The sequence below is a fragment of the Heptranchias perlo genome, chromosome 9, assembly GCF_035084215.1.
Source record: "Heptranchias perlo isolate sHepPer1 chromosome 9, sHepPer1.hap1, whole genome shotgun sequence".
NCBI classification, from domain to species: Eukaryota; Metazoa; Chordata; class Chondrichthyes; order Hexanchiformes; family Hexanchidae; genus Heptranchias; species Heptranchias perlo.
In genome coordinates, this window is record NC_090333.1 from 51,627,867 (window position 1) to 51,641,898 (window position 14,032).

Below are 14,032 nucleotides of genomic sequence, written 5' to 3' on the forward strand. Positions count from 1 at the left end.
TGGATAACTACTGTATTTCAGTTAAATTACTGTGGAGACCGACATCCATTTCAGAAGTTGTTTCAATTCTCATTCTAATAACCTACAGTAGTTTATAAATATGTTGTCTTTTTTTTTCAAATTGATGTCTTTTATTTAAATTAAGGGACTGAAATTCATAGCCGTTTTCATTTGGATAAATAAAAGGATCACAGTTATTTAAATTGACATTCCGTTCCCGATTTTACATATGTTGGGTGGTCTCCCAATTGTATGTTGTCCTTTGCAAGTAAAAACATTTTAACGGATATAAATGCTGAAAAAGAACAGGGAAATGTTGGGAGTGAAACTCGTTTAATGGAAAGGAGGGAGGCAAACCCACTTAAAGTAATGAACTGTATTAATTTCACAGAGTGATACACATTAAAATAAGCCACATTATTGATCAGGAAAGAATGAGACCGGGCAGGTTAGGAAAACATCAAGATCCATTTGTTTATGTTCATGCAAGTTCATATATCCATAGCGACAAACGAATGACGAAAAACTTGTGTTTTTTTTGTGAAGCCGTTTGAGCTGAAGAATGAAGTTATTTCACCTGGGCAAACAGCATCCGTTTCCAAACTTTCTGTCATGCTCCCTTGTATTGCTGCCAAAATTAATATTATTTTAACCTCATTTGTCATCATACGTTATAATGGAACCAGTTGAGACAATTAGTTTTATCTAATTAGATGTCTCATACATAAGCTCGAATATATTTAAGTTGAACTGGATATTGACTCGGTTTGAGAATGACACTTAATTGAATTCCTTAGCTTTAATGCAAAAGTAGAACTATATAATTGGATTCATTTTTGCTCATTCTGATGAGGCTTTGGTTGCTGATTACTTTTCGCTTTCTTTTTGCAGTTTATGATTATTCCTCGTCTAAAGAATTGGTCAAACGCACAAAAGCAGCAAGATTGCAGGTTTTCGTGAATTATTAAAACAATTTAAAAAAATCATTTTGTGCAAATTTTCAACTTTACTGCTTTTGAGCAACAATTCCTTGCTCGTTTTATGTGTTCGACCGACTGACCACAGTCAGTAACGCCTACGTTTTGATTGCTAAGAACTTTAATTGCAATGTAAATCTTTTGTATTCTTACTTTTAGATATTTTCCCTGAATATTAACGTCAGTTTCGGACAGCTGAAAATATTCTATATATTTCAATGTCGTCGTCTACGCTATGTCTGTGAGTGATATTTATTAAAAATAGATGCTTTTATCTAATAAACATAGTAAGCATGTATACGGTAGTATTTCTAATATAAGTATACGATATGGGTACATTATATAATAAATATATAAAGATTATACATCATTAGAAGAGAATCCACTCGACTGCATAAGTTAATTTAGGACACTGCTGTACAAGGTTTATAGAATGTCAGAGTTTAGCCATTCCACAAGAACCCATCAGATAGATTAACCGCAGGCTCCTGTCTTTTACTGACTGTAAAAGCTATAATTACATTGTTTAAAATCATTACTGTCAAATATTTGTAGACCGTAGTTTAAAAATGCATTTAAAAAAGGAAAAAATCTGCCATCGTACTTAGTGGCTATATATCTGTAAGGAATCTTACAACACCAGGTTATAGTCCAACTGTTTTATTTTAAAATCACAAGCTTTCGGAGGCTTTCTCCTTCGTCAGGTGAGTGTGTATATCCCAAACTCACCTGACGAAGGAGAAAGCCTCCGAAAGCTTGTGATTTTAAAATAAAACAGTTGGACGATAACCTGGTGTTGTAAGATTCCTTACATTTGTCAACCCCAGTCCATCACCGGCATCTCTACATCATGGCTATATATCTGAGCAAAGAACCGCAGTAAACAGCAGACTTCGTATTCAAGGGTTGGCCGAGGTGAATCCGTGCTACTAGTGATTCACAATTGGGCTCCCTGGACTTTTATTTATTTTTTGTTAAATGAAATATTCGAAATACGGAGATTGCGAACAAAATAAAAACCAACACAACTTTACAACGCTCACCGACATCCTGCAGTTTAATTTAAATCGGATTGCCTTTCAATGTAAATTGGTACGAGCTGACAGGATAATGATAAATAAAATTAACAGCGCAAGAATCCTAAATAAAAATAAAATCGATTTTTTTTAATCTTAAGAAAGAGGATTGGTTTTAGCTGAAGTTTCTTGTTGACCAGCTATAGGCTAATTTTACCTCCCAAAGGTGGCACATTGACTTTTTCCATTGAATGAATTTAAACGAAACCGCGATTGGATAAAAATCGAAATTGCGAATGAATTTTGCTTCCATTAGTGGATTAGTGCATTTATTTATTGCAAAGCGTGTATGGTGTATTTGTATGCATTTCGTATGTAACTTTGTGTTTAGTCACTGACAGCATTGCCGTCTCCTCTTTGAACTCTATGACCAAAGTAAAGGGTCTAGAGTTTTTTTTAAAAAAGCTGATTTCTTACACTGAAACCTAGTGTTACAGGACCTCGGTGAGTGAAGGTTTCATTGACGTATTTAATACAAAAATAGCCGGGATCCCGAGGAACAAGAACAGAGGCATCACTTTTCTCACGATTCAATCCTTGCACAAAACCTAGTGAATTCAATTTTACTATTTTACGAAGAGGATCAGCTCCACAGTGAACTAGATATACAATTCCAACACACACACACACATATATAGGATTTTTCTTCAAATTTAGATGGCAAAGGGTTAAACTTTAATGATGCCTTTTTTAAACTTTTATGTTAAAAGTAACTATCGGACAGTTGCTAACATTTCAGACATTTTAAGCACATTCCATAAGTGCCATCTAGTGTTGCATTTCGGTATCACAGACTCCCGTCCAAATCCAACCCCGAGCTTTCAAATGGAACGAGATTTGGTTAAGCTACAATAATTATCATGGTGCTGCTTACATCATTATCTGCACTTTACTGAGATCCAAATTCTCAGTAAAACAAGAACAAAAATTATGATTACAAGTCTCATCGCTGATTCGTGTGTTGCCAATTAGTCGGTTGCACTTCCCACAAGTTGCCGTTTACGTTTTGGGTTTCAGTAAAAAAATACTTTGTTCCAAACTAAGTCTCCTATAGTTTCATTTTTTACAAAAAAACTCAATGTAAGTAGTTTTGAGCAGGAGAGTTTGTAAAATGGCAGAATAGCATGTTCTTGTTTATTTCTGCCGTTCACTTATTTGGAAGTCTCTGTGAAAGTCATTCACGCAAGTTTCGTTTCGCAAAAAAAATGTTAAAGCCATAAATCACTTGAACATCACAGTTGACCGCAGGGTGACTCAAAAGCTACAACTGCAGATAAATACGAATCAGTAAAAGTTACAAGCAACAAAGGATCAGTGTTGGAATGAGCCCCTGTTATGGCTCGTCATTTCGGAGTAGTTATATCAGCAGGTTCCTGAGCCGGACAGTGACTTTAGGAGTCGCCTTCTACTTTCCCAGGAGTATCAGTTAAATATAGAACTAACGCTCGTGTTTCACTAACCATCCGCCATTTGCTAGTTTTGTGTAAACGCAACTCATAACGAGGATCACAACTGCCTAACATCTTGTTACGTTTATAGAAGCAAGAGACAAAACATTTTTAGATCAGTTTCAATTTCCTTGTAAAAGGATTACTGAGGGAGATTCAATTTAGGGACGGGATCTGGTGTTATTAAGTTGTCCTTCAAGTAACGTTGGAGGTGGATATTTCTTTTTTCGTGTCAAACGATTATCAAAGATATATATACTTGGTGCTCAGACCACACCCCGACAAGCAGGGCGGCTCGCTTCATTTGGTGTATTTATACTGCGGTATAAATGTTTGCTCAGAGTAAAATAATATTTACGGTTACAGAAAGAACTCGCGTCCAAGCCGGGGCGCAAATGTTGTTCAAGTTAGACGGGATCAGTCATTTCGCAACACTCTTTAAGCACAGAGTGTGAAGTAAATAAGGGAATTCAATACCGGCAGCGACACTTGAAGCCGCGACACATAGATAAACAGTCAGGGGAGAAAGGCTGGTGATCTAAAATCAACCTCGTCTCCCAAGATCATTTACAAAGTATTAAAATATCAAAACGGAAAACGAGGGTTTTTTTCCTGCTACGTTTTTAAACAAAGATTTTTCAAGCTCAGAACTCTCCCAGAAACTCGCGTTTCATCTGTATGCAAAAACTAAAAGTTAGATTAATGTGGTGTCTTTTATTTATTTGAATTCAGGTTACACAAGTTGGGAGAATCGCGCCCAGTGTTTCACAATATTTTCAGGCTGCGGTCTTAATGACGTGTTCACTCCATACCAGACGATGCTAGTTTTGGAATTGAAATAATTGATTAGTTAGAAGATCCGGATTTATTTCAAGTGTGTTTAATAATTATTTGAACATTCGTTCAAATGTAATACTTTTAAGGTGTCTGCCAAACATGTCTGCAACTGGGATACACATGGGAACGACAAGATCATGCATGGAACTTAATAATTATTATTTCCAGAACACTTAGATCCTTCTCTTCAGTAGTGCAGCAGTAATCATTCCCTTTTAATTTTAATTTCCTTACTTTCTATAACCCGCATGCATTCACCCCCCCCCCCCTTTATTTCATCCATTTTCTTAGCTTTAAGTGTTTCAGATAAGTTGCAGATAATCGATAACGGATTGCTGATGCATCCTTGAGTCTTGTTTTAAATTATATATTATTATTTCGGTGATTATGTAGAAGATACAGACAATTTCATTCAAAAAAATTATATTTCCAACTCCAGCTCGGCTATTACAGCAGGTTCCTCATCAACGAAACAAAATCGGCTCGAACAATTCTTGTGGACGAGATTAAAGTGTTTGACTTTAATAATTTGCTGAGTTCCATATAAATCATACAATCTTATGGGTATCCCAAATAAAAAAACGACCACATACACTCAGAAATACATTTATTTAGATATAAAATATATAATTTACGACAAAGCACCTCACTTAGAGTTTTGATATGACTGATGTACAACCTTTTAGAATGGTAAAATCTTCTAATTAATAGATTTTGCTAGATTGCTAAAATGGAATTGAAACAGATTTCAGTCGAGCCCTTTTCAGTTTGCCCTTGCGAACCTCTCTTCCATGAAGTTAAACAGTAGGTGCTGTCAGCTCGAATTTCACAGCTAATATCTTCAGCAAAATGTTTACTGATTAAATGGCTTTTAATAAAAAAAAGCGGCAATGACCTCTATGCCGTCACTTCAAACAGAGAGATTTTATTTATAATAATACGCTGAGCTGCCATGTTTCTTGTCTTTTGGAGGTTGCTACCCAATGACAGTGTATTTTAATGTCCCAGTCTGTAACCCTATGCATTTAATACAATTGTGTCAGAAAAAAACTCTAAATATGAAAGGCCAAGAGCATCTTTTCTTTTAGAAATGAACAAGGACATAAAGGTTTGCAATTTGTAAAATGTATTTACAAAGTTGTTTAATTCCCATTGTACAACACGACGGTAGCGCTACATAGAATACATATATTTAATTCATATAAAGGGCTTTAAGCTTTTGCAGTCGTATACAATATTGACAATTTTCTCCTGTTGAATTAATTCTTTAGAATGATTCAGTCTTCCTTAATAACTATACATGTTCGTCAATACACTACTGGCAATGAACCTTTCAAAAACGACATTAAGTGTGAAAGCCCAGAGCTCTATACTACAACTGTAAACCAGTCTAATTAAAAAATAAAACTCAATGACTATGAACCGATAGGTTCTTTGTACAAATATTTACAAACGTATTTACCTGTACAGAAAGCATTCCTTTTTTATATAACATAGGATTATAGTCTATAATTTGCAGTCAAGTTCAGTGCAACCCACTACCACAGGAGGGGAAAAAAGGATATGGTAAGTGAGCAGTTGTAAGTCGAAGAGGTATTAAGATGGCCATTTGGTCACTGCGGCGGCCGAGGCTGCTGACTGTAAGAACTGTCCGGAAATTATGTTTGTAGGTACACTGATGATAGGGGTGATTGCAGCCGTGGTTCTTGCTAAGGACAAGGGCTGAGGACTGATCAGGGCTGACTGGACGGTCACTGGCGGCCGCAGGAAAGTTTGTGAGCTGCCTGACGTACTGGTCACCCCGATGATATTCTCGATGCTGAAAGAAGGTCTGCTGGTGGGCTCCGTTTTCACGATGGACGTGGAGCTCAGGCTACTGAGTTGGAGCTGGAGGCTGGGGCTGAGCTGGGAATTGAAGACTTTCCTGTTGAGTTCACTGGACGGGATGAGTGGGACGGCTGGGGGTAGCATGGGACCCACAGGCGGGATATAGGGATACTGGAGAGCTGCGGGATGAGGGTAGGAGGCGGGATGCAGCGCATAGGGACGCCCGTAAGGACCGCTCAGGCTATAAGCTCCAAAACTCTGCATCATTAGGGCAGTCTGCTCCCTCAGATGGTCTGCAGGCTGCCTCTTGAACCTTTTCCTCCGACGGAGAAAGCTCCCATTATCAAACATATCTTCAGATTGTGGATCCAGGGTCCAGTAGTTCCCTTTTCCCGGATTGCCAGGCTCCCTGGGAATCTTCACAAAACAGTCATTTAGGGACAAGTTGTGCCTAATGGAGTTCTGCCAGGCGGGGAATTTCTCCCTATAGTAGGGGAAACGGTTGCTGATGAACTCACAGATCCCACTAAGGGTTAACTTTTTCTGGGGACTTTGCAGGATAGCCATGGTGATGAGAGCAATGTACGAATAAGGTGGTTTCACCAGACTGTTCTTGGGTTTTGAGGCGTTGCTGCTGCTCGAAGAGCCACTTTCCTGAGTTTCCGATTTCGTTACTTCTCCCTCGGAGGAAGGCTGGCAGATAACGGAAGGGCTCTCCGCGATTTCCCTGGCCCCGATCTCCTCCACCTCTTCTGCCTGATCGTGGGTGGCGTGGCTCTCAGAGTCGCTGTCCTTTCCCATGCCCTCGTCTCCTTCTCCCACCACATCAATATCGACATCCTCGGCTGTGAGGACCGTGTGCCCTGACATATCGCTCGCACTGCCGCTGCCTGACAGGGTCATCACGCTTTCCCTTTCACAAATCAGCAAAAAAAGGTAAGAGCTTGGCTTCTTTTCTGATGAAACTTCTCTCCCCTCTCTCTCCTGTCTCTCGTCTCTCTCTCTCTCTCACACACACACTGTCTCAGCTGGCAGTCCCTTGCAGATCAGATGACAACGCTTTTTTAATGCAGGTCAAGGGGCTGTCAATAATAGTTACCTTTAACTTTTTGACAGCCTATTTCAACTTGCACATTGCAACTTTTTAACTTTTCCTGTATTTTCTCGCAATGTTTTTTTTAAAAAAACGTTTTCAGGTACGCAGCTCTTTAGCTTTTTATGCCTCCTTTTTATATATAAAAAGACTGTCTGGAGATTGTTTCAGTTAAAGATATACTCTCAGGATTGTCACGTGAGGGACTAACGTCAGACTTCCCTCTGTTAAGCCATGCAAAACTCGAGTTATTTCATGTAATCGTCAACATAGATCCGGCCAAGACAACAGTAGCACCACTCATTCCTACAAGCACCATTTCATCAAGACGATCAAAGCATTCTTTGTCAATAAACTTGCTAGCAGAACAGAGCAAGACAAGACCTCAAATTATTTAATTGAGCGCATTTTTTTGCAATTGCTCTTTTTGGCCAATTGCACAAATATGTTATACAAAACTATGTTTGTTTATTTATTAATTTTTCTTTATTTCAGGGCGTTTTTTCCTTCCAATCAAAACAGTGAAAAATAAATATTTTGATTAGATATTAAAACATAATATAACCATATTAATGAATGTGACACTATTTATTTAGTTTAGCACATTTTTGTGTAGATTGGCGTGACATTAGCTTTCTCTATAAAGACAATGATCGGTTTGATTTTTTTATTATTGTTTTTTTGCTTTACATTGACTTACAGTCAGGCACGAGTGTCTAAACGACATTTTTTGTTAGAAAGACGTATTATAACTGCATCAGATAGGTTGCCGCACAAACAGCAAAATGGTTATTGATTAATCTATTAGATTTAGTGAAGAGGGAACGAAAAGGGTAGGGGGAAAAGACTTGCGGTAACAAAAGGAAAGCTACAAATAAAGAACTTTGGACCAGGATGTGCAGAGGTGTTAACGAGCTAATCATCCCATGTGTTAGCATATGAAAAACTAGGAAATGGGAGAGTGTGGGTGAATGTGAACGAGCCATTCACAGCACTGAAGGTAAGCGTTTGTCTCAATGTTGTTCCCAGGAAAGAAGATTTTTAACCTGCAGGGTGGAAACTCTACTTTTCCAAATAAGTTTAACAGGAACTGACACCGTCTTTTAAACAAAAGCCTAATTTCACCGCAATAATTCCTTCCCGAAAGCAACATCTTTATGAAAAACTGTTGTCTTACATTTTTTTTGTAGCACGAAAGTTTAGTGTGTAAATACTCGGTTTAATTTATGTTTTTGTTTGTTTTGGTATTAGGTTAAAATCGAATTGATTTGTTCTCCCAATTCCTCCTACTCAAATCAGAATATCTTTAAGTGACAAAAGAATCAATTATTCTTTCCACCCTCCTATTAAGACTAACAAAACCATGTGAATGGGTTTACGACATGTTTTCGATGGGAGGAATGAATAACCATTTAAACCTGACAGGGCTTCCCTGTGACACAAAATGATATTATAAACTGTAAGCGATTTCCCCACAGAGCAAAGCACTGTTTTCCTTCCGTATAAAGGTGTATTTGCCGGCAATAGGATTTCCCTTCATTTTTTGCATGGTTACTATTTTATGATACGATTTTATTTTGCCCAAAGTGTATATTTTTAAAACTGTTAATATTAAGGCGTTTAAATACAAACGAAACAATAATATTTTGTAAAGGCATCTGGCGTTATTTTTTGTAGAAATTAGATACTATTTACTTCAATTAATAAGCTGCAATTAAGATGTAGAGTTTAGTGTGTTTTAACAAGTGCTGAATCCAAGTAAATTAAGATATGTTAAACAATGATTGAGGACAAGAAAAATAAATCAAGCCTGGAGGGGAGTGAGAGGGGAAAAAAACTTGCATTGTGTGGTTGTGAATTGGTTATAAGTGAGTGTTTGTTGGTTGCTGTTTCCATTTGTGTAAATACGGCAGAACATCTCAGTTTACAAAGCACTTTGTTTACTTCATCGTGGGCCGACTGCCACAATCAAAACTTATTTTTAAAAAAAACTTTCAATGATTCTATCAAACTCTTAACAAAATCAGGTTTACGCTGGAAAAGACCAGAAAGTCGCCTCGATATATACGTGTTTTAACCTCTTTTCGTTTTTATTCGTTATAATTATGCGATTAACTTTCCGTGTGTCACATTTGACGAAAATCGTGCACATTCTCGCGGTTGAAAGTGATGAGATTTTAATTGTCGAAGCAAAATACTGATTTTAGTGTAATCTGGGAGCAGGAGAGGTTACTGTAACAGGGGGTTCTATAATCACTCTTCATTTAAAACAGGCTACGCTGGTAGACTAACCATCACTGACAACCACAATTCGCCACACAAAGCCTCTTTTTAAATTTTCTTTTCACATTTCCCGTCTTCCTGTTTGAATCTGGGTTCAAAAAGTTCCACATTTAAAAAATGACAGTTCCTTTGTATGATTTCGAGATGAATTAAAATGTTCCCAGAGCATGGAATGCAGCTGCAAATAAAGATCAGTGATTTCATTTTTGAGCACTATATGATTTTTTAAAATCTCTTATATGCGACCATCTGGGCTGTTGCTTTCAATTGCGATCAGCTTCGTGGTCGGAAGAGCATCGTTAAGAGAAGCATAAAATGCCGTCTTTGTTCCAAAAGCATCATCCTATTTATTTCCGATGATCTTCTTAAGTCTCAGAGGAGTTGGGCAGGGAATTAAAAAAAAACAACCAAAGAACGCAGGTCCCTTTGATGCGTATTTCTTAAACACAATAAAAGTCAAATTAATTAAATCATACCATTAATTATGACCCTTAGCGTGAAAAGGATTGTTTCCCCTCGATTAGGGATGTATTGTGCTAATCCCCGTGTTGACTCAGAGAACTGTCTGTTCTACAATCATTTCTATAGAAAGCCTTTCTAGACCAATTTAGCAAATCTTAATCAGGCATGTTTAGGGTGAAATAATGATTTGGATATCACTACGATTGTTTCGATTATAGATTTTAATTTAAAGAAATAAACGGGAATTTCACGTTAGCATAAAAAACACACGTGGATTTTATATTGAAACAACTGCGCCGAACACTCATTTTCAAAACTAAACGGCAAAACCAATAAACTTTAAACGTCAACTATTTTTACGTGAAAGTTGAACACTCAACAGAAAATAATAGAAAAAAGATGCACAATCCCCCACCCCTGCTGAAAACGACCTGATTTATATCTCGGAGCGTCTATAATCTTATTTAATTTCACGTCGCTAATGAGAAGGAGCAAATCTCGGAGCGGAGCTGGGCGTCTCAGATCCTTTTTAAAATAATAACAGGATCCTGAGCGAATCTTCCTAATAGCAACCGGCATCTAATCCAGTCAAGATGGTGTATTGGGAGGGAAGAAGAAACAGAGGGAGTGAAGGGGAGAATAGAGAAAGCTACATTTGTAAAAGGAATGAAAAAACGTATGAATTTTTTAAAAAGAAAAATATATAAACTAACGGGAAATAATAGAAGAGGCAAACGAGTAACGCAAATATCTTTAAGTCCAGTTATTGTTTGGTCCCCCTCCTCCATAAGTGGCGGTTTAAATTGCACTAAAATACACTTGTTCGTGTTTACTAATTTCCCAGTTAAATATAGCTGAGATTTGGACCCATCTGACGCGGTTGCGATCAGATGTCACTCGGGCTCGACAACCCTAAGGCTGTGGCTCCGCAAAGTGCAATTGCCAGGATCTAATCGCTTTACACACAACACGGGAATGGTATCAAAGACGTCCTATTTCCACTCCTTAAACCCTATTAGCCTCCACGATGAATTATGTAAAATCTCGACCTTACACTCGGATTATTAAAGGAGAAATCCCATTATGATGCACATGGCAGGAGGGAAAGTGAGTTGAAGGGAAATATTCTTTCAGTCCCCATCGTGTGGGCTAGCTCCAAACTTCGGCTACACACCACAGAGCAACAGTGACGAATATATTTTACATTCATGTGATATGATAGCATCCCCTCAACTTGTTATTGGAAATATTAACAGTAATAACATTAACCATACAAGCATCTGAGAGACAGAAGATTCTTACCTGTAGCAAATATTCTTCTGAACCCTTGCACATCCAGTAAAATCAATACATTTACTAGCGATCTAACTGAAAGCAGTAATAGCATCAAACCTTTTTACCTACTATGTACAGTGACTGTATCATAATAACCCCCCATCCCATTAAGATCACTTTCACGGTTATTTCTCTACACTGTTAAGAGAGCGAGCACCTCCGCGACGGCTGATTAAATTGGCTTTTATATTTTCTTTTTTAAAATAATAGCAATTTCTGGCTAACACTAGATGTTTGCACTGTAATTTTCACGTTTGACTAAATTGATTCAAATAACGTAGCAGTAATATTTCAAACACTATCTTTATTAACGGGTTGGTCTCTTTATCAAGATTATAACATTGCTTAATTTTATTTAAATCCTTCCAATTAGCTATAACAATGCGGGGGAAATGGCAAAATAGATATTTCATGTATGTATATACATGTATATGTTGTAACTTAACCAATTAAGCCGATAAGGAGGAGAGGGTAAAAACTACGATGATAATGGATAGGAAAAAGTAAGTGGGATACCTCCAATTTATACAAATCAAACAGTGCTTAATAAAAAGGCAACTCGTTTAATTAAAGGTTCAAAGAAATCGGATCCAGCATTTGGACAGCGTTTAGAATGCGAGTGAAATTCGTGATGAATTAATGGCATTGTTGGCGCGCTCTTAATTATAGTTATTATGTTAATTATTTTACATTAGCATGAAGTTATCAGCATGTCAGGTTTAATCAAAATGCATCGTTCTGCAGAAAACTGTTCTTTTATCCCGCGATGTGAGATTCTACATCATGCGGGTTTATTGTTTAAAGATATAAAAAATGACTTTTTATTGAAAGAAATGTTTAATTTGGTTTTGTACGGTCTGGTCACGTGTAGCCTGCAGGCTGAAGCTCCTAAAAGGGCTGGATTCGCCATTATCACCCCCTTTAGGAACCTACTCCATCAACGTGTAACTCTCTGTCAAACAACATGAAGTTGCTCATTTTTATCTGTTGATATTTTTTGCAAATACGACGCGGGCAGCCCCGCTTTCACAACCAGAGAGAAGTGGTCGGAACAAAAGAGATATTCAATGGCACTGTCAGTGCGTGTTCTCAAGGTTTGCTCACAAAGCGTCAGGGCAAATTTTAATATCCAGACTGCTGTATCCAGCAGCATTCCACTTATAATTAAGAGGTGGAAATATCGACAAAGCAAAAACAATCTATGCATTCTTTAAAAAATCTAAATACAATTCCTCCAGTTACTCACACATTTATCCAAGTCTATCAGTTTTGTGCATTAATACAGCTTCGTCTATCGTTTTAATGACTCCGAAACATATTTTCAGCGTCCTCTCTCCGCATTACCTGTAATTATACAACGAAGTCGTGTATAATTTTAAATAGCAAAGCATTTAATAATCAACCTAAAATATACAATGGTCTCTCTTTTAAATTGTACAATAGCTTCATGCGGATCCCTAATGTGTTATAATTTTTGTATTTGTTTCTAACCTGCCACTGAATGAACTCCGGAGGTGTCAGTGAGGTAGTGACGAGAGATCGGTGAAGGTGACGAGATCTCCAGGAAAGGGTCACCCATTGAGACCTGACTCAAGCAGAATTAACCGAGGAGACTGTGATTTGAGCAGAGGAATACCAGCCCGAAAATAGGGATCGTATGGTGCAGTTTACCCTTCAGACACTCACCAGTTATTCCCCAACAGGAGTTGTGTTTTATATTTTAGTTTACACCGTGGCGGTAAAATTCAAGTTCACGGTTTTTGTTCAAATCGTCTATTGCACTAAGGGCCGCTCCGAAAGTTCAATCCTGCCAAATGCCCCTGCTGTTTAGTTTTATTTTCAGAACATTATTGAGTCTTCTTCCTTTTCTTTGAAAAAAAACAATTTGCTCCAATTTGGAATAACTGGCACCACTTCTGAAATCATTTAAAGACAAGGTGCAAGTTATCGGTTTATTACGACAATCACTTTTTTTTTAAAAAAGGACATTTAACAGATTTTTTTGGGAGGACGGGCCTATCTGCATTTTCCATTTTCATCTTTTATCGATTTACTGTTTTACTGTAACATGAAATGGCTCGGTGTAAATTAAACAATTTAATCTAAAAATACACCAAACTTTTTTTTTGGATGGACAAAAACACCGGATTTGTATAAGGCTTATGTGTAAAGTTTCGAGACAGATAGGGAAAAAATGTATGTTTATGGCAATATCAAGCTCATTAAATACATTTGATATAAACTAAAGATTGCCATTCAGCCACTAATATTAATGAAATAGTACAAGACAATACGCAGTGTGGACATCACATCTCGGCGGTGTATTTCCAATTCGACGTGTCGCTGTTGATGTGTATCATGCATTACATTACTTTAACGTCTTTTTTTCTAGATGTTTTTTTGCAGTTGAAGATAAGACACACGCACAAAAATATTGACGAGAACTTCTGTGTTTTTTGACTCTCCAATTTCTGCATTCCTGAACCGCTGAAAGAGTAGAAATCAAAGGCAAGGAGACCACTTGGGTCCGTTGGCCCCAGGAACAACAGAATGGCCGAACCGGTCTTGAGTTTGGTCTGGTTTTATTGACTGTGCTGGTATGACTTCGAGGCGGCGAGGAGTTATACTGCCTACTTGCGCCGCCGCTCTCCCCACAGGCAAAAGCAGAGCTTGGCGCACAGCGGCTAAATCGCT

At 37.7% G+C, this 14,032-nt stretch overlaps 1 protein-coding gene across 1 annotated transcript; it reads right to left on the reverse strand.

Moving 5' to 3' along the window:
• Nucleotides 1-5,447: 5,447 nt before the first annotated feature.
• Nucleotides 5,448-7,434, reverse strand: foxd3 (forkhead box D3). The gene has a single exon (XM_067990408.1). The coding sequence runs from the start codon at nucleotides 7,066-7,068 to the stop codon at nucleotides 5,935-5,937; it is 1,134 nt and encodes a 377-aa protein (XP_067846509.1). The 5' UTR covers nucleotides 7,069-7,434; the 3' UTR covers nucleotides 5,448-5,934.
• Nucleotides 7,435-14,032: the final 6,598 nt, after the last annotated feature.